General features: G+C 50.2%; 1 protein-coding gene and 1 pseudogene across 5 annotated transcripts in view; both read right to left on the reverse strand.

Annotated features, from left to right (window-relative positions):
• Window positions 1–22,749, reverse strand: part of FRMD5 (FERM domain containing 5) — a 324,278-nt gene that overhangs the window by 21,253 nt on the left and 280,276 nt on the right. For all 5 annotated transcript variants that reach the window (XM_027521101.1, XM_027521102.1, XM_027521098.1 and 2 more), the window contains exons 3-7: window positions 20,372–20,414; window positions 20,067–20,145; window positions 9,953–10,050; window positions 7,604–7,727; window positions 4,829–4,916 (exon numbers count right to left, since the gene is read on the reverse strand). In XM_027521101.1, the coding sequence (XP_027376902.1) occupies window positions 4,829–4,916; window positions 7,604–7,727; window positions 9,953–10,050; window positions 20,067–20,145; window positions 20,372–20,414 (432 nt within the window). The remainder of the gene's footprint in view (window positions 1–4,828; window positions 4,917–7,603; window positions 7,728–9,952; window positions 10,051–20,066; window positions 20,146–20,371; window positions 20,415–22,749) is intronic.
• On the reverse strand, window positions 1,034–4,380 carry LOC113880062 (annotated as a pseudogene).

The following is a 22,749-nucleotide window of genomic DNA, read 5'->3' on the forward strand; positions in this document are numbered from 1 at the left end:
GAAATGGGAACACTGGGCCACCTTTGCCCAGACCCACCTCTGAATACAGTTGAAATAGGCTCTGTCTGCACCACCACCCCCCGCCCCCGCCCCGGCCCGAGGACATCCTGGGGGTGACTGGGTCAGGACCACAGCATTCTCAGTTGTTAATGCTGCTCAAGGTCACACAGTCCTTCTTCTGGACCTGACGGAAACTAATTCAATCTGGGTGGATGAAGCCTCTATTATTCTTAAAAAAAAACAAACAGAAAAAACCTTAGCAAAGAAGATTGCATATGCTCTTTCAGACAGTGATGCCCATTCCTGAAAGAGCTTGGAGCTGGGGGACCTTCACACTAAGCCAATCATGAGAGTCACCCAGTTTCAACATACTTAAACCCAGTCATGGTATTTTCCTGGTGGTTTAGTGGTTAAGACTGCACTTCCACTGCAGGAGGTATGGGTTTGATTCCTGGTTGGGGGACTAAGGTCCTCCAAGCCATGAGGCATGTCCAAAAAAAAAAATAGTAAGTCTAAACAAACAAAAAACACGGCCACAAGAATGTACAGTGGCAATAAGGAGAGCAGGCAGCCCCCTCTAAGAGGCTTGGCATCCACCCACGAGAGCTCAGAAATGCAAACCTTGGCAGAAACTTGCCACTTAAGTGACTTTAGTCAAGTTTTTCATTTGGGCAGTAAACCTAACATTCTCTGCATGGTAGCCAAGAGGGGCCAACCTGAGGGTGAGGCGAGTCAGCACTGATCCCTCTTGTTCTGCTTTTCTGAGGTTGGGGGGCGATGTGTCAAGATAGGGGGTGGCTTTAGAGAGGAACCGGCTGCTGCTGCTGCTAAGTCACTTTAGTCGTGTCTGACTCTGTGTGACCCCAGAGACGGCAGCCCACCAGGCTCCCCCATCCCTGGGATTCTCCAGGCAAGAATACTGGAGTGGGTTGCCATTTCCTTCTCCAATGCATGAAAGTGAAAAGTGAAAGTGAAGTCGCTCAGTCGTGTCCGACTCTTAGTGACCCCATGGACTGCAGCCTACCAGGCTCCTCGCCCATGGGATTTTCCAGGCAAGAGTACTGGAGTGGGGTGCCATTGCTTTCTCCGAGAGAGGAGCCTACGCAGCTGGATTATGAACACAAATGATCCCACTTTAAGAGCAAGGAAACGGCACCACCTTGCATTTGTGTGGTTGATCTAATCTAGATCCTATTGAAGTCAACTTTTTTCTTGGTCTGTACAGAACAGGCATAAAACCACCTCATCAATTTCTGTTACATTTTTCTACGATGATTTCAAGTCTCACGGGCCTTTTTGTCCTCTCTTGATCAGAGGTGGTGTGAGTCCCCCTCTGTTCCTAAATAAACACCATCTCTCCAGGTGGAAGACCATGACGACAACTGAAAGAGCACAGCACGGAGACATCGAAGCTTCGTGTCCCAGTACCGTCCCTGCCAGTAACTCTGGACATGTTAGTCCCTCAAAGCTCAGTGTTCTTATCTTAAGGAGAAGACAAGAATGAATTCTTAGCAGAGTTGTAAAGATGAAATGAGATACTGTGTGTACGTGCCTGGCATGTGCTGGCTCTCAATAAATGGCACCTTCAAGACTCATGATAAGGAGGGACTCATGTGATGAGTTCGACCAGTCCATGAGCCTCAGCAGGGCAGGGGGGCACAGTCTGGAGACCAGGGCAAAGCACCAGGCTCAGGCTCCCTGAAAGGAGCAAGATGGTGTCCCCTGATATTGGAGAGGTGTCAAGCTGGGGGGGCAGGCACAAGGCTGGGCCATCAGCGGTTTGCTCCATTTTTCTCCTCCAGCAGCTGTAGGCTTGGTCTGTTGGGGGCTTCTGCCGGGAGCTGGGGCCCAGAGAAAAGGCAGAGAGCTCAGAACAGCTTTTGCGAATTCAGGGTTCGTGTATTAGTGTAAGACAGCTAGCTAGAGAGGAGCCCTCTGGCTGTTCCACCCAGAGTTGGTATGATCTCCTCTTCCTAGTCCCAGGGCCAGGCAAGGACATCCTGGGCAGAAAGAAACCATCAGCATGGACAGGAAGAGCAGCAGCTTCTTAATCAGTCCAGGAGAACAGAGCCCAGCCGAAGCCTTGTTCTGCTCTCATTTAATTATCGAAACGATTCTTTTTCTTCTGTCCTCCCTCGGGCTGCGTGCCCCAGATTCCCAGGGCCCAGTAATTGCCTCTCTGTTAATAGAAATCATCAGTATTTATTACACCGAGTGCTCCAGCTTATTTCGGCTCCCCTTGTAGCAACGTCAAGGCGAGTGCTTGGGAGCCTATCACCAAAGTGACTCTCCTTAGTGGCAAGAGTAAAAGGCTCCCAGACTGTTCTCCTTGCCCAGAATGGCTGAGGAGATCCTGAGCTGGAACCCACGGAGATGAGCCGTGGGGCCTGCAGCAGGGCCCTGCGCCAGCAAGAAGTATGGAGCCCAGGAACACGGGCGTGGAAGCCCAGTGAGACGACTGCTCCCACCTTCTCCACGAGGAAGTCTCCTGGGCGCTTCTGCTCCTTAGAGATGCACAACAGGAAGGGACCTTAGTTCATATTCCTGCTCTGCCACTCAGGGCCTTGCGCACTGCGGCCTGCCGGAACCTTCATCTCCTTGTCTATAAATCAGGAAGAATAATATCCACACCCCAGTGCTGGCATGAGGATTAAATGAGAAAATAATGTGAGAGGATTCCAGTGGGCCTGCCTGGGAAGACACGCCACAAAGCCTCTCCTCCCTCCCTCCTTCTTGGAGTTGATGCCGCGGGGGTGAAATGATGTGATACATGGGATTGGGCCTCGTGCAGTGCCTGGTATGAACGCTGGTTCCTTCACCTCTGTGTCTGATGGTGGTCAGGCTCAAAGACAGGGCTGAACCAGGAGCCCCACAGTCCCAGGGTGCATGTGGATTTGGGCTGGACACCAAGCGGGCTGCTCCTTGGCTTCCAGATCTCCGGAGACAACAGGAGAGACCTTCATGCCTTCCACTCAGTTGTCATGCTCAGGTTACATGCCACCAGGTGACGGCCCTACCCAGGGACCCTCCTCTCCTCACAGGGACCAAACAGATGTGGGGTCACATGCAGAGGTGAGCTGGTATCTTCGGTTGACCATATGCATCTTTAGGCAGCTATGTCTTTTTTTTCCCCAACAAAAGGCCTCACGTGTTTATTACTAAGCCAAAAGCAGTAGTGCAGAAACACTTGACACAGAGGAAAATCATTTTCCCAATAAAACACCCAGCAGGTCAGACAGTACGTGCTCTCAAAGTGATAATGATAAGACGCAAGTGACCTTGACACAGCCTAACGTGTGCCGCTTCACGTGCGAGACTCCTCAAAGACCCAGCTTGGTTCTTCTCCAGTGTCTTCTCCTGCAGTGGTACCTGATTTTATTACCAGTTTTCATTTGAATCCATTGAGAAATGGGACAATTCTGTTTTTGCTTCTTGGCCAGGAAACTGCTCAGTCCTGAAAGTCTTGTGAGAAGACCTGGAGCAAATTCAGCCATGCACAGGGTGGCGGAGAAGAAAAGAAGGCAGCGGTGTCTCCTGAGGTCCTGAAGTGACTCAGGAGTATCTGCTGAGGACTTTCACATGGACAAGGCAAGGGAAGCTCAGAGAAGCCTCTGAAGGCCCCAGTAAGGAGTAGACCAGCACTAAAACCAAGGCCGGTTGACCCCAAAGCTCTCTTCGGTCCTCTGCAGCCCTCTGTTGTTGGTATCCAAGCCATCAATGCAAGTTAAACTACGCTGGTGGTGCAGAAGGCATTATTCGGGAAGCTTTGCGAATTCACTTGCACATACCCGTATGTCATTTGTTTTTTCGGTATAAACCGGCCTGAATGTGTTTTCTGACAGTGCCCTCAGGAACACGGGTTGTCTGTCAATCGGCTGTGCTGGTGGACAAGGAACTGTGGAGGTGGGAGGGTGGCCAGGTTTCTGAGTGCCAGAATGTTCTCAAAGTTAACTGAAGTTTCGGCATATAATCCTATGCAAGAGCATCTCCTCACCAAGGGGCCACGAGAAAGGTAATTCTGTCTTCTTTGGTTTCTGTTCTGTTCTCTCTTGTTGGAAGCCTACACTACCCCTCACTTTTTAGGAACAAGAGGTCAATGTTAAGAGTCAGTTTTGCTGGGGTCTCTCTGGTGGTAGAAAGAGGCACAGATCTGGAGGACTGAGGCAGAGACCAGAAGCGTCAGAGCTGGAATGAGATGACATGTGGGGGGATCCAGCCACAGACAGACAGGGAGAGAGGGCCACGGTCTCCACCGATCTCCTCAGTGTCCACGGCTGCCCGAGCTCATCTCCCAAGTGCCAGACGCATGTGAGTAATTACAGAGGGTTTCTCTGGGCAGAGCCTCCTGGGCTGGTCCCCGTCCCGCCCTCACAGGCGCATAATGGAATTAAGTGCGACTCCACTGCAGCTCTACAGTCAATAAAACCCACTCCTGGACAGAAACTAGATTACGGGTCACAGAAGGGTGGGCTGTGCGCTGAGCTGCCTCTGATCATTCCCTGGGAGGGGCAGGGCTCCCACCTTCCGTCTCTACTCAGTTCCACCAAATTACCCACGGCTCCCAAAGGGGGGCCCTGGTTTCAGATTTGTTATCTAGACAGACTGTGCCTGTATGCTTCAGCTCTGATGTGGCACAAGATTCTGCAGAGTGGAATCCAGAGGAGTTTTCACAATGAGATGTTTTCTCTGCCCTCTGTCACTAATGAAGCCAATCATCCCAATATTGAAGGGGTGGGGGGGGCACAGGCATGAAGTCCCTCCCTGCCTGTCATCCTCTGGTGGGCGGGGGGCAAGATCAGTGCAGTCTCCAGCCACAGGGGTGCCTTACCTTACACGGGTGGGGGTCCACTCCGTACGTCTCCAATGTCTGAGCTTTCCTTAAAAAGTTCAGCTCTGAAGTTGCTGGTGTTTGACCACTGGAATAAAGAAAATGAAGCGATTCAGGATTTCCTGCTCCTATAGGTTCCCCTGAGATGAACTCAATTAAGAAGTGCCCAGGGTCTCTCACGCTCCTATTTTTTCATGGGGTGTGCTCCCGGCTCTGTCCTAGGAACGACTTCACAGACCCTTTTCTAGGGTCAAACCCTCAGATGTCTTCAGAGTGAGGCAGGCTGTGTGATGAATGACATGGGCTGAGTGTAACACCATAGGGAGTGGTGGGGACTGTGGCTAACTGGGAATGCTGCCCCATCTATAGAGGGAAGCTGCTCTCCAGGTCCAAGATGGTAGTGTTGGAAAGCACGGCCCAGCATTTCTGGGTGCGATTTTTAAAGAGAATTCAGACATACTGATTTTTACGTGGCATTTCCCAGTTTTAAATACGATGGGGGCAGGAAAAAATACATCTATAGGCTGGCTGCAGGCCATCTGATCTGGACTGAGACACCAAGACAGGACCTGTGTATCTTGTTGCCTAACCGTCTTCCTTTACAAAAAGGGAACATGGGACTGGGGAAAAGAGACGCAGTGACAGACGCTGCTGAGCTCCCCAGACTCCACAATAGCTCTGTCTGCCCACAAAGTGATGACTATGAAGAGGAAACAAACAGAAAAAGGAAGAAACCAGTGCTGGCACCAAGCCCTCTGAAGAAGGAGCCTTGAGCATCGTCCCCCTCCTGCTGGCTCCTCAGCAGAGGTGTGGACAAGCTCCGAACAGGACCGGGGCAAGCAGGGTCACATGGGGTCTCAGTGTCCAGCGCCCTGGCAAGCTGACGTCCTTCCACTGATGCGGGGTGGGCTTCAGGGTCAGGAGGGGGCGGGCAGTTTGTGCAGTCAACAACTCTGACGGCTGCTGGACAGGACTGGAACTCTCTAAGTTCATTATCTGCCTTAAGTCCTATGGCAGGGCAAGAAGACAAGCCCGCCCAAGGAGGAACAGCCCTGGATTCCCGCTCCTGTCTTTCTGGAGAGGCAGCAATCCATCAACACCTCAGCAGCCTTTGGGCGGCCAGGTGTGAAACATACCATAGAATTTAATGCACAGCCGGGGCCCTCAAGGATCTCAGAGTCCGGGCGAGGAAATGCAGACCAGTTCTACGTGATGAAGATGAGGCTGAGCCTGTGTGAGCAGTGAGGGTTCTGTGGAACGCAGATGCGTACATCCACCAGCGCACCAGAGACACAGGGAAGGTGTTGGGAAAACGCTGGCACAGCAGACAGAAAGCCAGGCCCCAGAGGCCACTGAACACCGACACCCCTTCCAGGGAGGCTCTGTTGCCTGTCTGGAGGCTGCAGGGCTCCGTGGGCTCCATTCACCCCTGGAGTCAGCCCAACCCTCTGGGGTCCTCCAAGTGGACATCATTTCCTGGGGGATCCCCCTGACTTCTGTTAGGTTTCTGGAGGACTGTCCCCACTGCTCTGACGTCTCTTAAAACCTTCCTGGCAGAGACTCCGGGCAGCCCCAGCACACCCTGGGTCTCTCTTTGAATGAGCCATAAGCCCTCATCATCTGTGTCTATTCTGACTTTTACCACAAGGGGCCGCTATTCGCTAAGAGTGATGGGAGGAGCCGTGGGAGGGGCTGGGATTCCACCTCTGATGGGGGTCTTCATTCCTCTAGGCGGGGTGGGGTCCAATGTGGCCACACACAGCGGGCAGGAGGTCTGTTTATAAAAGTAAGGAGGCTTTAGGGACATATTTCTTGGTAAAATTTTTGAGTGAAGGTGAAGGATTTTTTTTTTGGGCGGGGGGAGCCATCAGTTAGGAATTCGTTTAAGCTTAATATTACCATTAGGAATATTTTTCTCCCCCTCCCCTTGAGCACTGTCCTTCCCCAGAAAGGTAGTTACAAAATATGTTAAAAGAGTAAAAAAAATTGTACTGTATTAATATGCTGTATTGTATGTAAATTTTTTCTTCCCAGTTTAGCAGTTGAGCGTCTGCTCCAGCATGCCATACAAAGTAGAGCCTAAATACCCCTTTGTTTTGCTTTTTTAAATAAAAACCTTTGTAGAAAACCCTATTTCATATGGGTGAAAGGATGCATTAATACTATTTTTATGGACTTGGGTATATTCTGGGTGAACTAGGACAATCTGAGGAGGACAGTTACCTCCTGTTTCTGGCTGCTTCTCCCCCTCTTCCCTGGGTACAGCCGTGTGGGGTTGAGGGAGGCAGTGTTAAAGTCACAACCTCCGAACCAGGAATCTCCCGGCACCCAGAGCATCTGGCCCTGCTCAGTCCTATCTGCTGACCCAGAAGTCACAGACCAGGGGTGGAGGTGTGCCCATTTTCTTAACCCTTCTCTCTTCTCTCTGTTCTCTTTTGCTATTTCTTTTATTTTTCCCTTTTCCCCAGTTCATGCTTCTGCTCCACACCCCGCTACTGCCCTGCCCCGACCTCCCCCCACCCCCACCCTGGTCTCTCTCTCCATTTATCTTAGTGAAGCAAATACCTTTCAGAGGCAAATCCTTCACCGTTTTCCTTATAGTATAGCATCTCTCTTGCCTCTAAGCCTCAGCCTACACCACTGTTCTTAGAGAGGGAGCCTTAGGGTTGTACCAGCAGTGGATCACGGAGGATGGAACATCGTCACATCCTGGAGTGAGGAGGGCTGGGTCTACCGGAGCAGACAGTGGCCTGGCCTGAACCCAGGGACACGCACCTGAGCTCTGTCTTGTGAATCTCAGCAATCTTCCTTTCCAGCTTCTCTGAATGTTTAGGGAAAAACTGGAACTTGGAGCTGTAGCCTTCGGGGTGTTTTCCTGGGTCATAATCCCCGATCTCCGCTTGCAAAAGGAAAGCAGAGGAAAACAATAGGAGACAGGACAGGTAAATCGTCACTGGCAACACAACAGGAGACTAACACGCAGAGCAAAAGGCAAAGTCTGCACCAGATTTGCCAAGAACAGTGGATCCTGAGCACGACTGTGGGTGGGGCGGAGGGCAGGTCCTCAGGAGCAGGCCCAGCTTTGTTTTCCCTCATGTGTCCATTGACTGGGTTGGTTTCAAGGCCACGTGGAGACAGTGGAGCTAAGCCCGTGTTCTGAGGCCACCACATGGAAAACTGCTGTGAAAGCTCAGACCCCTGCACCACGCCCACATCCATTCAGCCACTAGGAGAGCACCTGGGAGCGAAGCTCTTTGTGGCAGCGAAGAAAACTGAGCTGGATCAGGAGATCAGAACCTTCTGGGCCTGTGGCCACATACAAAGTCTAAATCTCGTTTTGAAGATTTTAGCAGGGACACAGCCAAATGATGACTGACTCATGACCCAAACTCAGAACTCAACCCTTGGTCCAATCAGATCAAGTGAATATATTTGAGTAACTATTCACTGAGGGCTGACCAGGTGCCAGGCCCCTTGGAGAAGCCTGTAGAGTGGGAAGACTGGCTGTAACCAGATAGTGCCACGGAGTTCAGGAGCATCGGGTCCCAAGGCTGACTTCCCAGTTCCCTGTGGGGGTGGGGCTGGGCTTTCTTCCCCTGAAAATTTACAGAGTCCGTCCCCTAACTGCTGAGACCTCAGATCAGTGAACTTCGGGGGGTCACTGGGCCCACACTACTCCTCACAGTGTGTCTCCAGGTCAGAACCCAGCCTTCTCCACACGGAGCATCCCGCAGGGAACGCTGTGTGTGCGTGAGGAGGAAGGGTGTTGAGCAGTTCAGCCGCCGTGCGCTTGTCTTTTCTCCTTCCCTAGTGAGAACCACAGCCAGTGCAGGTGAGAAGTCTTGAGTGAGGAGTAAATATTAAGGGAAAAAATGTGCCTTTTTTCACAACTGAGTATTGTTCTGTGGCACTAGTCTCCTGATAGTATCTTCCAAATTACTTGGGAATTTCTATCATTTAGAAAGAGACTAAAGGTTTCCTGGGGCTTAATGTCTGAAATGACCTTGAGCCATGGGGTCCTTTATTATAATTTTACTTAGAAAGCTCCCAGTGGGAAACATCGATGTTGGATATCAGTGACTTCTTTAAAACAAACAAAAAAATTTCAATATGGCTGTCAGGGTAAAACTAAAGAAAAGACTAGAGTTTAAAATTTCACTTAGATGGGACCAGGTTTTCCTTTAAAAATGAAAGGGATCTCGTTGGGTCCCTTAAAGTTGGCAAGCACCTTCTAGACTTCCTACTTGAGTGGTTTTTTAAAACAGGAGTCTCAGAAGTCAAAGTTGCAATAAAATGACTTTTACATTCATAACGCAGCTGTGACATTTTTCTTGCCGGAAGAACTTTAGTTTCTTATTGGCAAGCATTTTTTTTTTAGGTTCTATTCATAAAATAGCTTCCTGGAGTTCACAGATTTCCGATTACGAGTTCAGTTTCTTGGGGAGAAACTTCACGATTTTAGCGCTATAGTCCAAAATAACCCAGTGACAGTTTCAGGCTAAAGGACTAAGAGAAGTCCAGGAAGTGGCACTTAGGAGTCTCCTGCATCTCATGAAAGGAGAAGGGATGATGTATGAAGAGTGCATACCTTTCCCTCTGTTTTGCAAAAAAAAAAAAAAAAAAAAAAGCCAGTCTGGGTATCGGCTGGGTACAGCCCCAACTCTTATTTGTGCGTAGAAAATGGATTTGTAACTTGGAAACATTTTCAACTTTGAGCAATCTGAATGGGAAAGTCTCTGAAACTGACACCAGAATCCCAAGGCGCTTCACATCTTTGAGATTTGCACAAAAGGACAGGGAAAAAACAGAACAAACAGATTTGGATTACTCTCCAGAGGCTTAGTAACTTTATCAACCAAGGGTGCAGGGAAACACTCCCTCCTCCCGACACAAACAGAGTCTGAATGACTTGAAGGGGCTTCCAGAAAGACTTGAACTGTGGACAACTTGAGGCTGAGTGGTCAGAGCTTCTTGGATCAAGGGAGTCCAGGCAAAGCCCTTTAACTTGGACTCTGTTTCAAGTTAGATACTGTTTGTATCCAAGAAGTAGTCATCTGTGGTAACTGAAATAATGTAATCAGTACTTAGCATGAAAAGCAAATTTATCCTGTCAAAAGTCATTACCTTGAAGGATATAAGCGGCTAACAAGGCTGCATCTGATGTTTTACAGAGGAGGCGGCCATGGTAGAGATCCCTTTTGATCTGCAGGAAGACTAAATACCTGGAGAGAAAACAGAGAATGAACTATAAAGGATTTCTTTGATTGCTTTTAAGACATAAATATGTAGTATCAGCCTATCAAAATCTCTGTCAGGACACTTTTACTACCTCAAAACAAAAATCTCAAAACATGTCCCAGAACAAATACATTTTTCATATCCCTGAGGACTAGACTCTTTCAAGCACTTTGCCCTGAACTGATTTTGAGGTTCAATTCCAAATAACCTGTCAGTTTCCTCCTGCAGCTCAAAACAGAAATGGTATCTTCTGGTTAAAAGCACTGTGCTCAGTGTTGGACTCCGGAAGGAGCCAACTCCAGTCTCTCAGCACTGACAAAGCAACCTGTGTCATGAGAGGGGCTGGCGGAGCTGCTCTCCTCCTCGGACTCTCGCTGATGTCTCCTAAGAAGCAGGGGGCTTCCCTGCTGATTCAGTGGCTAAGACTTGGCGCTCCTCATGTAGGAGGCCCGGGTTCGATCCCTGGTCGGGCACTAGATCCCATGTGCCGCAAGTAAAGATCCCGTACGTCATAACAAACGTTGGAGATTCTGCGTGCTGCAACTAAGACCCAGTGCAGGTAGGTAGACAGGTAAGTAAGTAACCAATAAACAAGCAGAAATGTGGGGAAGGAACGAGCCCAGGGGAGGGATCTGCCTCTGCTCGCCAGTGGACCTGTCCTTATGTGGAACAGCCCTCGTTATTGGCAGAGGTCAACCAGATCTCTCAGAATGTGAATAAGGTGTAATAAGAGGCACCGGTGAGGGATGGACAGAAACCTGTGGCTAGCATTTCTTCAACCACAGGGCGCTCTCACCTCAGGTGGAAGTAGGCTGATTCTCAAGAGCAACCCATAGCAGCTGATGCGTATTGAGCACTTACCATCTGCCAGTCTGGGGATTATACACTTTACTGCAGCCTCTCAGCTAATTCGCACATACCACTCTGAGAACAGATACTGTTATTGTCCCCTTTTTATAAGATAAACTGAGGCTTCAGTGATTTTCTCAAGGGCACATAACTGGAAGATGGCAGAGCCAGGATTCAAGTTTAAGACGGAGGTTGGCTCTTCATCACCATGTTATTCCTCCCTCTCGGTGCTGTGCTATGGCTGCTTCGTATTCTCACAAGTAGTTGGGTGGACCCTGTGACCACAGAATTGTTGACGCTCCATTTTGAAAGATCTTTGCAAGGAGTGGAGTCTCTGCTGTACATTACATCACAGATCCCCTGAGAAGAGCAGAAGCCAGGGGTATCAAGCCCTTAAGTGAGTCACCCACCACAGCAGTTCTTTGGCCAGGGGGCATCTGTGGTGGTTTAAAACCATGTCCACAGGGAATTCCCTGGTTGTCCAGTGGTTAGGACTCTATGCTTTTACTGCTAAGGGTGCGGGTTCAACCCCTGACTGGGGAACTAAGATCCCACAAGCCATGCAGTGAGGCAAAAAACAAAAAAAAGTCGAGAAATTCCCTGATACTCCGCATTTCCAGAGGTAGAGCTTAATTTGCTCCATCTGAGTGTGGGTTGGACTCGGTGGCTTGCTTCAAACAAGCAGAATAAAGCAGAAGTGATAATGTCTGACGTCTGAGACCAGGTCATAACATCCCTACAGCTTTCTCCTCATTCTCTCTCTCTCTTGGATCACTCATTCTGCTCGAGGATACTTAAGCAGTCCTACAGAAAGGTCCATGTGGTGAGGAACTGAGGCCTTCTGCCAACAGCTAGAAGTGAACTGAAGCTTTCTGCCATGTGAGTATACCATGGTGGAAGTGAATCAGTCAAGACTTCAGATGACCACCAGCCCAGCCCACCTCTTGGCTTCAACCCCAAGAGAGACCCTGAGCTGGAGCCACCTAGCTTAACTGCTCCTGAATTCCTGACCTGCAGACACTCAGAGATGAGAAATACTTGTGATTTTAAGCTAAGTTTTGTGGCATTTTGTTAAACAGTCATAGATAACTACAGCATCCCTACAGGAGTAACGGGAATATAGTGAAAAAGAAAATGAAAATCACTTAGTCATGTCTGACCATTTGCAACCCCCTGGACTATCCAGTCCATGGAATTCTCCAGGCCAGAATACTGGAGTGGGTAGCCCTTCCCTTCTCCAGGGGATCTTTCCAACACAGGGACCAGCTGAGCCACAAGGGAAGCCCTGGGAATATAAGTAAAATTCCCTTAAATTCCATCAGCTTGAACCAAAAAGAAATTAGGCTCTTCCTGGACAACTCGAGGTTTCCATTGCTTCTGTTTTCAGGCAGAAGAATAACACTGAGGATTCCATGCCCACCGGATCATGTGAAAATGCTCAAAAGCAAGCAGACCAGTGACAGCACAACTTCTAGGGTGAGGAGGGTCACCAGCAGGTGACTCAGAGCCCGGGGCTTGGTGATTCAAGTAATTAAATAGAAACAGAGTAATCTTCATTCTCTTCTAAGCCCTGCTACCCGAAGTGTAGCCCACCTTACAGAGGTATCAGCAGCAGGTGGGAGCTTGTTGGAAATGGAGAATCAAGCCCATGTGAGACCTAATGAATCACTGTAACAAGATCCACAGGTGATCTGGACATATATTAAAATCTATGAAGCACTGTCCCTAAGAAATTCAAAAGCATCCTTCTAACCACATTAGGGTAGACCACCCTCCTCAAACCAAAGGGAAGATGACTGCTGTAGTGTGGAAGTTAGTAAGAATTCCCCTCCTTTTCCCACCTATTATACCCCCAATCGACCCAATATTTGCCAAGGAAAACCGAAAGAAAATTACATCATGCAGTGAATAGTAATTTTTTAAACTGAATCTAGCACATCAACCCTGAATATTCATTGGAAAGAGTGATGCTGAAGCTCCAATACTTTAGCCACCTGATGTAAAGAGCTGACTCACTGCAAAAGACCTTGATGCTGGGAAAGATTGAGGGTAGGAGGAGAAGGGGGCAACGGAGGATGAGATGGTTGGATGGCATCACTGACTCAATGGATGTGAGTTTGAGCAAACTCCGGGAGATACTGAAGGACCAGGAAGCCTGGCATGCTCCAGTCCATGGGGTTGCAAAGAGTCAGACATGAGTGAGCAAGTGCACAACTGCTAAGTCACTTTAGTCGTGTCCGACTCTGTGCGACCCCATAGACAGCAGTCCACCAGGCTCCCCCGTCCCTGGGATTCTCCAGGCAAGAACACTGGAGTGGGTTGCCATTTCCTTCTCCAATGCGTGAAATGAAAAGTGAAAGTGAAGTCACTCAGTCATGTCCAACTCTTAGCGACCCCATGGACTGCAGCCCACCCAGCTCCTCCGTCCATGGGGTTTTCCAGGTAGAAGTACTAGAGTGGGGTACCATTGCCTTCTCTGAAGTGAACAACCACCACCACCAAATCCAGTTTGTCTACACTCTGCTTCCCATGGTGGAATATCACAAGATGTGTGGAAGGGAGGGGCTGAGCCCTTTTCTTCCTCTTGCCCCTCCAGCCCCACCTGTCCCAGGCTTTGGGAGGGCATGATAGCAAGCCTTTGGCCTCCTGCTCGTGGATCACTTCCTGGACCTGAGTTCATGCATTACTCCGCCCACAGCCCTCTGCTTGTCCAACATTCAGTGACAGCACATACTGGACTGAAGGAGAGGTTTCAGAGGCCCTGGGCAGCAATCCTCAATGTGGTGGTGAGGACAACACCCCCGGGGGGGTGGGGAGCATGTGACTCTGCATATGAGTGGTCCTGGGTTTGAAAAGGCTCCTCCGGAGCTTCTGATTTGCTCCCCAAGGACCCTCCTCACAGCGAGAACCACGATTGATGCATGACAGGGACCTCGGGTGAGCTGGAGCGGAAACATGGCTTTCCACTGCTGGGCAGGCTTCCTTCAACCTTCTGAAGGTAGAAGAGCTACAGGGAGCTCAAGGGGAAGGCTGTGGGAATACGGTCCGGTGACGGGGTCATCACAGGATGGGAGGGTCAAGGGAGGGGCAAGTCAGCATCCTAAAGCAGCACACCGCAGTCTTCAGAGGACAAGAGACAAGCTCATGAAAGAACCAAATGATGGCTCCACGGAACGGAGTTCCACAGGGGTCCCCCCTTCCTTTTCTGCCCCAGCGACTTCCATCAAGCTTTGTGTTTTGTTCATTTGAGAAGGTAACCAGTGACTCAGTGTTGTCGGTCATGAAATCCATCCCACATGACTCATTGCATCCTTACACTTATCCCCAAGATGCCGTGACACGTTCTCCCCTGCCACACAAGGGCCTAAGGAAGCCTGTCCAATTGCTGGGGACACTGTCACCAGGGCCGCTGGGCTGCCAGGCAAGGGGTCAGCTTGCTGGGCTGCCCAGACCAGCTGTTCATGACGATCAGGCAGGTTGGGGTACCCAGGCTCAGAACCTCATAGGAGGAGTCACACAGCCTAATTCCCACATTGTATAGCTGAGGAAACAGAACCTTTTTCTACCTGATACTTTTTCTACCCCTGTGGTAATTTAGTGAGCTATGGTTAGGGAGATCAGATCAGATCAGTCGCTCAGTCGTGTCTGACTCTTTGCGACCCCATGAATCGCAGCACGCCAGGCCTCCCTGTCCATCACCAACTCCCGGAGTTCACTCAAACTCACGTCCATCGAGTCAGTCATGCCATCCAGCCATCTCATCCTCTGTCATTCCCTTCTCCTCCTGCCCCCAATCCCTCCCAGCATCAGAGTCTTTTCCAATGAGTCAACTCTTCGCGTGAGGTGGCCAAAGTACTAGAGTTTCAGCTTTAGCATCATTCCTTCCAAAGAAATCCCAGGGCTGATCTCCTTCAGAATGGACTGGTTGGATCTCCTTGCAGTCCAAGGGACTCTCAAGAGTTTTCTCCAACACCACAGTTCAAAAGCATCAATTCTTCAGCGCTCAGCCTTCTTCACAGTCCAACTCTCACATTCATACATGACCACAGGAAAAACCATAGCCTTGACTAGACGAACCTTTGTTGGCAAAGTAATGTCTCTGCTTTTGAATACAGAGACATTCCTCTGTTCAGAGGAAACAGAACCTTTTTCTACCTGATACTTTTTCTACCCCTGTGGTAATTTAGTGAGCTATGGTTAGGGAGAGAAAGGTCCTAAATGAAGCCAGGGGAACTCCTTGTCATCAGAGAGAAATTCTCACTGGAAAAAAGAGAAATCAGCTTTAGATCAGATTTAAGACAGAAAGGCTTGCTCTTTAGCACACCTTTTTGGTTGAACTCTGCCTCTCTCCTTTTTTGCTTCAAAGAGGCTTTACCTCATGTCCAGTTTTGTTTAGATGCCAGGCTATCCTAAAGTGATGGAGGACCATGCAAAGGCAGAATGTGTGAGAGCCTAAAAGATGACGGAGGAAAACCCGAGCGTTTCTGGAACACGCACATCCAAGGTACTGGCATTGGCATTGTGATTTCTGACATCAGAGGGTAGGGATTAATCCAGAGATATTCCCACAATTAGAGGTTCTGAACTCTGGAAAGCACTGGTGGCCCCTGAAGAGTTTCTTCCAGAAGACCCTTTGGACCTGTCTTCCTCTCTGCCCCTGGCTTCCTCTATTGTCTGCCCTTCTTTTCCCTGACTGTAATCAAGTTTAGTATATCTTCCACACCAATACTAGATTGTGGGCTCCTTGGAATTAGAGATTCATGTTTCATTACCTTTAATATTCTTCTAGAGAGCCTATGACTTCCCTGGTGGCTCAGACTGTAAGGCGTCTGCCTGCAATGTGGAGACCTGGGTTCACTCCTTGGGCTGGGAAGATCCCCTGGAGAAGGAAATGGCAACCCATTCCAGTATTCTTGCCTGGAAAATCCAGTGAACAGAGGAGCCTGGCGGGCTACGGTCCATGGGGTCACAAAGAGTCAGACACGACTGAGTGACTTCACTTTCACTTTTGGAGAGCTTATACATCCTGTGCCTCTTCACCTTCCCTCCTTCCCACCCACCCATCCAGTTCTGAGCACATGCGTGTGCCAGGCACTGCCACAGCGGCTGGGAATGCAGCAGAGAACCAGAGTCCTCCTTCTATGGAGCTGACATTCCAGTGATTTACTCAGGTTTTCCTCTGTCATCTTTTAGATAGGCTGTATGCCGTTTAACATGCACTCTTTCATTTCATCCTCACAGCAACTCAATAAGGTGATTACTGTTTTAATCCCTGTCTCATACACGAGGAGAGGGAATGATCAGAGGCAGTGTTGCTTGCTTTGTCACATATCCAGCTAAAGAACGATCTGGGATTTGAACTTGGGTCTTCTTGATTCCTTCGCCCAGAGCTGGCAAACCAAGCCTGCCACCAGAATCCCCAGTGAGATAAAATAACCTTTGATTGGAACACAGCCATGCTCATCATGTATGTGTTGTCTACGGCTGGTTTTGCATCACAATGGCAGAACAGAGTAGTTGTGACCGCGACCATATGGCCCACAAAGCCTAAAATACTTCTGATCTGGCCTTTTCCGGAAAAAGTTTGCCAACTCATCTTAGCCTAAGCTAAGCTCAAGTGACATTCACCGTTGGAATAAATTACCTATACGCTTTATTAACATTTTTAAAAAATGGCCTAAAAAAAATCTATGAACATTTTTTGAGCACCTGTTCAAACATGTGTCGGGGCCGTTTGCTTCCTGGGAAGGTGGGGCCCCATCTGCACTCAATCGCCTTCTATCACTTGATCTTTCAACCAGTTCGAACACCTGCAGCCGTTGTTAAAAGCTAAATCTGGTGCCTAATCCCCATTTTCTCTGCCTTGTCTCTAGCTCAGACAAGAAAATCTATTTATTACTTTAAAAAATGACAAAAGAGATTAATCAGGATTTGGCAACTAAATTTATCATCTGGGAAGAATCCAAGAGATAAATTGAAGCACAGTTCTTTACTCCCTACTTCATCCCTCCTCTCAGCCTGGCTTTATGGGGACAGCCGAGACGGTGGTGAAATTTAGGACCAATAATGCCCGGAAAAAACACACTGACGGCTAAATTAGTCTGGCAGGAAGGTGGGGTGCAGGGCTCTAAGCCAGGAGTGAACTGTGGGCATTGACTGAGGCGAGGGCAGGCACCCACTTAGGTGCAGCTGAGCCCAGGCCTCCACAGAACACCCCAGGGAGCAGGGACACAGACTCCAAAGCAGACCCAGGCGCCCTGAGAGCCACACTCCTGGAAACGCCTGGAAAAAATGTGCCTGAGGGAAGGAGGGCTGCTGAGGCGGAGAGCAGCAGGAAAACAGTAGAGTGGCGGTCCCCAGCCTTTTGGCAGCAGGAACTGGTTTCATGAAAGACAATTTTTCCATAGACCAGGGAGGGTGGGGGGTGATGGTTTCTGGATGATTCAAGCTATCACCTTCTTATGCACTTTTCTTCTGTTATTATTACCTGAGCTCCACCTCAGATCATCAGGCATCAGATCCTGGAGGCTGGGGGCCCCAGTGGAGGACGGTGGGCATGACGTGTGCGGAGAGGGGTGGAGTTCACACTCTTGGCAGTGTCTTTAAAGTCTGCTGACTTGGAGAGAAGCCTGACCCTGGCTTTCTCAGGCCTCAGCTGCTTAAGTGTCAGGACGCTAGCTGGGACAGAAGAGGAGTGGGGATTATCACAGCAACAAGGGAGCAAAGCCAGAACCAGGTGGACTTGTGCCCTCTGCAGAGCCACTGGGTCCACAGGCCATGTGACTGACCTGGCAATGAACAGTGTGCCTCGGCTCAATGCCAGGCTCCCTGGGGGTGCATTAGAAGTACAAGACCCCGTGTAGTGGTTAATCCTCCCGACAAAGCTGTGGGGTACTATTACCATCCTCATTTTATAAATAAGGAACCTGAAGGTCAGAGAAGTCAAGGATTTTATGCTCAAGGCCACACAGAAGTAACAGAACAGGATCTGAGCCCCCAGGTCTCTGCTGCCTTTAGTCAGGGGGCACATTAGTATTATGCAGTGACATTTGCTTTAGAAGAGTCTATGGTTAAGACCTCCTAACGGCCGAGAGAACCGTGTACTTTTGTCCTTCAATCAAATCAGAAGGCCATGTGTCTGCCGTGCTCTCGCGGGCAGCCCTCTGGGTTGTTAGACCAATCCTTCTCATCCTCTCTGTTAATCCAGGGAGGTGTGGACAAGGTGATCCTAACGCTGGGTGTTAGAAGGTGGGGAGTCAGGCTCTCAACAAAGATGTGTTAAATGTTTCTGCCATGTGGACAGGAGCCTGGTCTTCAGGGTTGACCCTGGCCTCCTCACCTCTTTCCAGAGGGAAGGGGGAGGGAGGGAGGAGAGGGATGGGGGAGAAGGGGGAGGTAGGGGGGAGAGGCAAGGGGGAGGGGAGAAGGGGGAGGGAGAGGGAGAGGCAAGGGGGAGGGGGAGAAGAGGGGAGAGGCAAGGAGGAGAAGGGGAGGGAGAGGAGAGGCAAGGGGGAGGGGGAGAAGGGGGGAGAGGCAAGGAGGAGGGGGAGAAGGTGGGGGAGAGGCAAGGGGGAGAAGGGAGGGAGGGGGGAGAGGCACGGGGGAGGGGCAGGGCTACGACAAACACTCTGGAAGTCACGAGCAGGGCGTGCTCAGTCACTTCAGCTGTGTCCGACCCCGTGGACTGCAGCCTGCCAGGCCACTTTGCCCACGGGATTCTCCAGGCAAGAATACTGGAGTGGTTGCCATTCCCTTCTCCAGAGGGATCTTCCCAATCCAGGGACTGAACCTGTGTCTCTTGCGTCCCCTGCCTTGGCAGGCAGGTTCTTTACCACTAGTGCCCCCTGAGCAGGGCAGGCCAGTGCTTTGCCCAAACAAGTGGTTAAACATCATGGTTCTCCCCTCACTCTCCTGCCTGAAGCTACAGGTTTGCTCTTGAATATGGATGAGCTTGGTTTTCAAAAGCCAAGTGGGAGCCACACCCACTTCCGTGTGGCCGAGAGGGGCCTGCACTTTGCAGGCGCCCAGTTCTGGAGCACGAGATTTGGCTCTAACTACACAGGGCACTGTCCTCAGCGCTTCAGGCTGGGCGGGTTCAGGGTTTAGAAACAGGTCTCAAGGCCTTAGAGGACAAGCAGTCTCTGCACTGGCAACGGCCTCGTCCAGTCTTGGCTGTCTCTAAGGTTTTTTGGTTTTGTTTCTCACTGCACTGCTCTGTATGTGGGATCTTAGTTCCCCAACCAGGGATTGAACCCACGCCTCCTGCAGGGGACCACTTGGGAAGTCCCTGTTGTCTCTAAGACTTTAGGGAAGGGGTTAGAGCTGGCAGAGCCATCTCCTCCTCGGCTCTAGGACTTCCTGGCATCACATCTTTACCGAGGGCTCCACCCTTCACAGGGAAACAAAGCTTTTACTAATGTTAAAATCAGATCTTTCTAATATAAAAATTATGAGTCTCAGTTCAGAGAGTGCCTGAACATTTAAGGCAAGACTTTTAGAGTGAATTCGGCTCCCATGTACCAAGCCCTCGAGGAAGCGGTGCCTCTCCTGCTTGCTGAGCCTCTTGTAGCATGGCGTGAGCACAGAGGCTTTTTCTCATCCTCAAGTGGTGCTGGATGAGACGCGGTTCATGCCATGCAGCTGCCTGCCTTCCCTGCAACATGATCCCCACAATGAAGAGTTTATCACGAGCCTGGGCCATCAGCACCCTGGAGGTCACTGACTTGAATTCAAAATCCTCAGTGTTTCCCGGCTTGTTTTCCAGTTTCCTGCTTTGCCATTTAGGCTGCTGGAGTCTATTTCAAGCCCCCAATAAGCAGCAATACAGCCCTCTCCCAAAACATCCCCGGTGGCCACATCACTGGTGAAAGAAAAAAGTACTTTTGAGTAATTACATTACTCCAGCTACCTTTGCAGATGGCCAGATTAAGGTGAAGCATTCACACTTCTTGAAGGAAAGAACCTCACTCTGTTGCGGTTCTACTGAGGAGATGAGCAAAGAGAGCATGCGGAAGTGAAACGCAGAAGTAAGGCTATATTTAGGAAGAATTCTTGCCTAGGAGCTTTCCAGGGGACCTAGGAAGTTACGGCCCCTCTTTCCTATCCTTCCCAATAGGTCTTGGAGGCTGAGGGATGTAATAACCAGCCTTACCTGGTTATTTCTTCTTTCAGGGCCGCAGGGTCTGCAGGGTAAAACTTCACACGGAAACACATGGTGAACGGAGGCTGGGCTGCACAGAAAAAGAGGTGTCCATCAGCAAAGACCCTCCCTGGCAGATGACAGGACTCACTGCCCCCCTGGATGCACAGGACTCTGAACCATCAGAAGATCCTCTCGTGTTTAGGGCCAACTTCTGCTCAGAACAACGGAAGGTTCCCAAGACACATTACAAGGAGGTGGTTTCCTCCCACCCTCCCCAGGGGCGAGGCTTCTGTCTTTTCATGGACAGTACTTACATCTCAACTGCTTCACCACAGACTTTGTAAACTCCAACCAATGCTGAAACAGAGAACACAGACCAAGAAAACCCTAATGAGAAGCAGTGTCAAATATATCTCGCTGTATTCGATTTAAATAGCTAGACAGATTGTAGCCCAGGGTGAACGCGGCTCAGAAGCCTGTGATATGTACGTTTGGAGAGTAGAGAGTGATAGGATTTTCTGAAATAAGCTCCCCATGGAACCAGCTGTGAAGGGGGGAAGAGTTCCAGCTTCAGATGCCATTTTGGGGCTCCCTGGCAATGTCGCCTTCCAAGATGGGGCGCCAGAGTTCCGAGCCATGTTTCTGGTGTGCTGATGGGCAGCAGTGAATGCACGGATATGTGCTGGGGACAGAGCTCCACTTGGCCTGAGTGGCGAATGCCTCCCTTTCATGGGCTGTGCGTGTCTGTGTGATGTGGTGGGGTCGTGAGGACACACAGAGGCGATTGGGAGCAGCTCTCGAAAGCACTGGCAGGTGGAATTTCATAAATGGTGAGAAGGCAGGGATGGCTGGTGTATGTTTCGTTTTTGTTTGAGCAACACATTGCCAGCCCTTGTGTGAGGGAATACATACTCAGAATTCCTTGGCATCCAGGGATGTTTAAAATGTAAGTCTTGTAAGATACCCAACCACAACTAATGTAGTATCCTGTTTTCCCTGGATTTTCACAGAGGCTGGACACAGTAGTAACACATTCCCACCCCCGCCCCCCGCCATGGTACTTCTGTTTGGGTCAGGAAGCAAGGAGATGGTTCTATATCATTTTCCCACTTCTACATGGATGCCTTATAAAATGCATTATTGATATTTGCTGCTTTTGTGCTCATCAGGAAACTTGACAATTTGCAGAGAGCTAGAATAGCTGATATTTGGGGCTTGATTATCGGGAAGCAGCTTAAAAGCACTGACCATAAGCTCTGGGAGGGCAGGAAATTCTGCCTGTTTCCCACTGTGTCACTGGTGACCAGCTCAGCGTTCAATGTTCAGCTGTAAGACGGATGGAGGAGCTAGTCCTCACCTCCCTCTTTTCTGGCGACTTTTGCTCAGTACAGTGGAGCCTCTTGGCTGAGTCCTCTCTCTGGCAGGAGAGCAGCCAGGGCTGTGCAGACACATCCTGGCCTCCCTCGGTTTCCAGCTCTCACCTTCTGGGCTGGACCGTGGTTCGTGCAGTTAATGGACCCACTAAGAGCCAGTTCTTCCATCAGCGCCACATGGATAATCTGAGCTGACACTCTGCTCTCTTGCTTCCCTCTGATCTGAGTTCCCACGAGGCTGGCAACTCATTATAGCCACTCAATGTGGTTAAGAGGTCCTTCTCACATTACACGGCCCACCGCGGCGTGGCTTCCCAGGGAAGGAAAGGCAAGGGATGAAATTGCATGGAAATGACTGGGGTTCCAGGCCGTGCCTGGGAAGGCGGCGGAGGCTGGCCTGTGCAGAGCACACCGGGACTGTGGACAATGAGATGAACACAGCACATGTCTGGGGCTCAGAAGACAGAACGCCCTGGGGCACGGGACCCATAGGTTAAAATGAACAAAGGGAGATAGACAGTGGGCTGCCCCGGTGGCCCAGATGGTAAAGAATCTCCCTGCAATGCAGGATCCTGGGTTCAATCCCTGGGTTCGATCCCTGTGCCGCCCCTGGAGGAGAGCGTGGCAATCCACTCCAGTCTTCTTGCCTGGAGAATTCCATGGGCAGAGGAGCCTGGGCTACAGTCCATGGGGTCGCAGAGAGTCGGACACGCCTGAGCGACTGACACAACAGCAACCACACAACTAAATGCAATGACAGATCCATTAGCAGCAGAAGGCAGAGAGGCTAAACGCAAGAGGCTACTCCTCTTGGCAATAGGTGGAGACAAGAGTTTGTACTGGAGTGAGACTCCTGAAAGAAGTGAGGCTGGAGGAGACTCAGAGGGGTGGGCAGGCAGTGGAAAGCTTGTCTAAGAGACTTCAAGGGTCTGGCAGAAAAATCTTGAGAGCATCCCCCGAAATATGGTGAGGGCCAGGGTGACCTTTTGCAGCTGTCTGGCTAAATCCAGGTCCCAGAATTACTAGCAAATTGATAACACTGGCTTGGGGAGGCGGGGTTAGGAGAAGAGTAAAAAGAAGGTTCAGAGACGGGAGCTTCCACCTGTATTTGGGTGAGTGGACCAGTGTGGCACAGTCTTCAGATTTGGGAGGCTTGAAGGGCAGGCTGAGATCAGGATGAGCCCAGGGCCTGAGGGGCAAAAGGGAATGGGGAATGAGGGTAGCTCATCCAAGAGTGGGCAGAGGAATCCCAGACCCTACAGAGACCCCTGAGAAGTGGGCAGGGACAGCATGGGTGTGAGCGCCAGGTTCTGCCTCGC

Source organism: Bos indicus x Bos taurus, chromosome 21 (assembly GCF_003369695.1).
Source record: "Bos indicus x Bos taurus breed Angus x Brahman F1 hybrid chromosome 21, Bos_hybrid_MaternalHap_v2.0, whole genome shotgun sequence".
Lineage (NCBI taxonomy): Eukaryota > Metazoa > Chordata > Mammalia > Artiodactyla > Bovidae > Bos > Bos indicus x Bos taurus.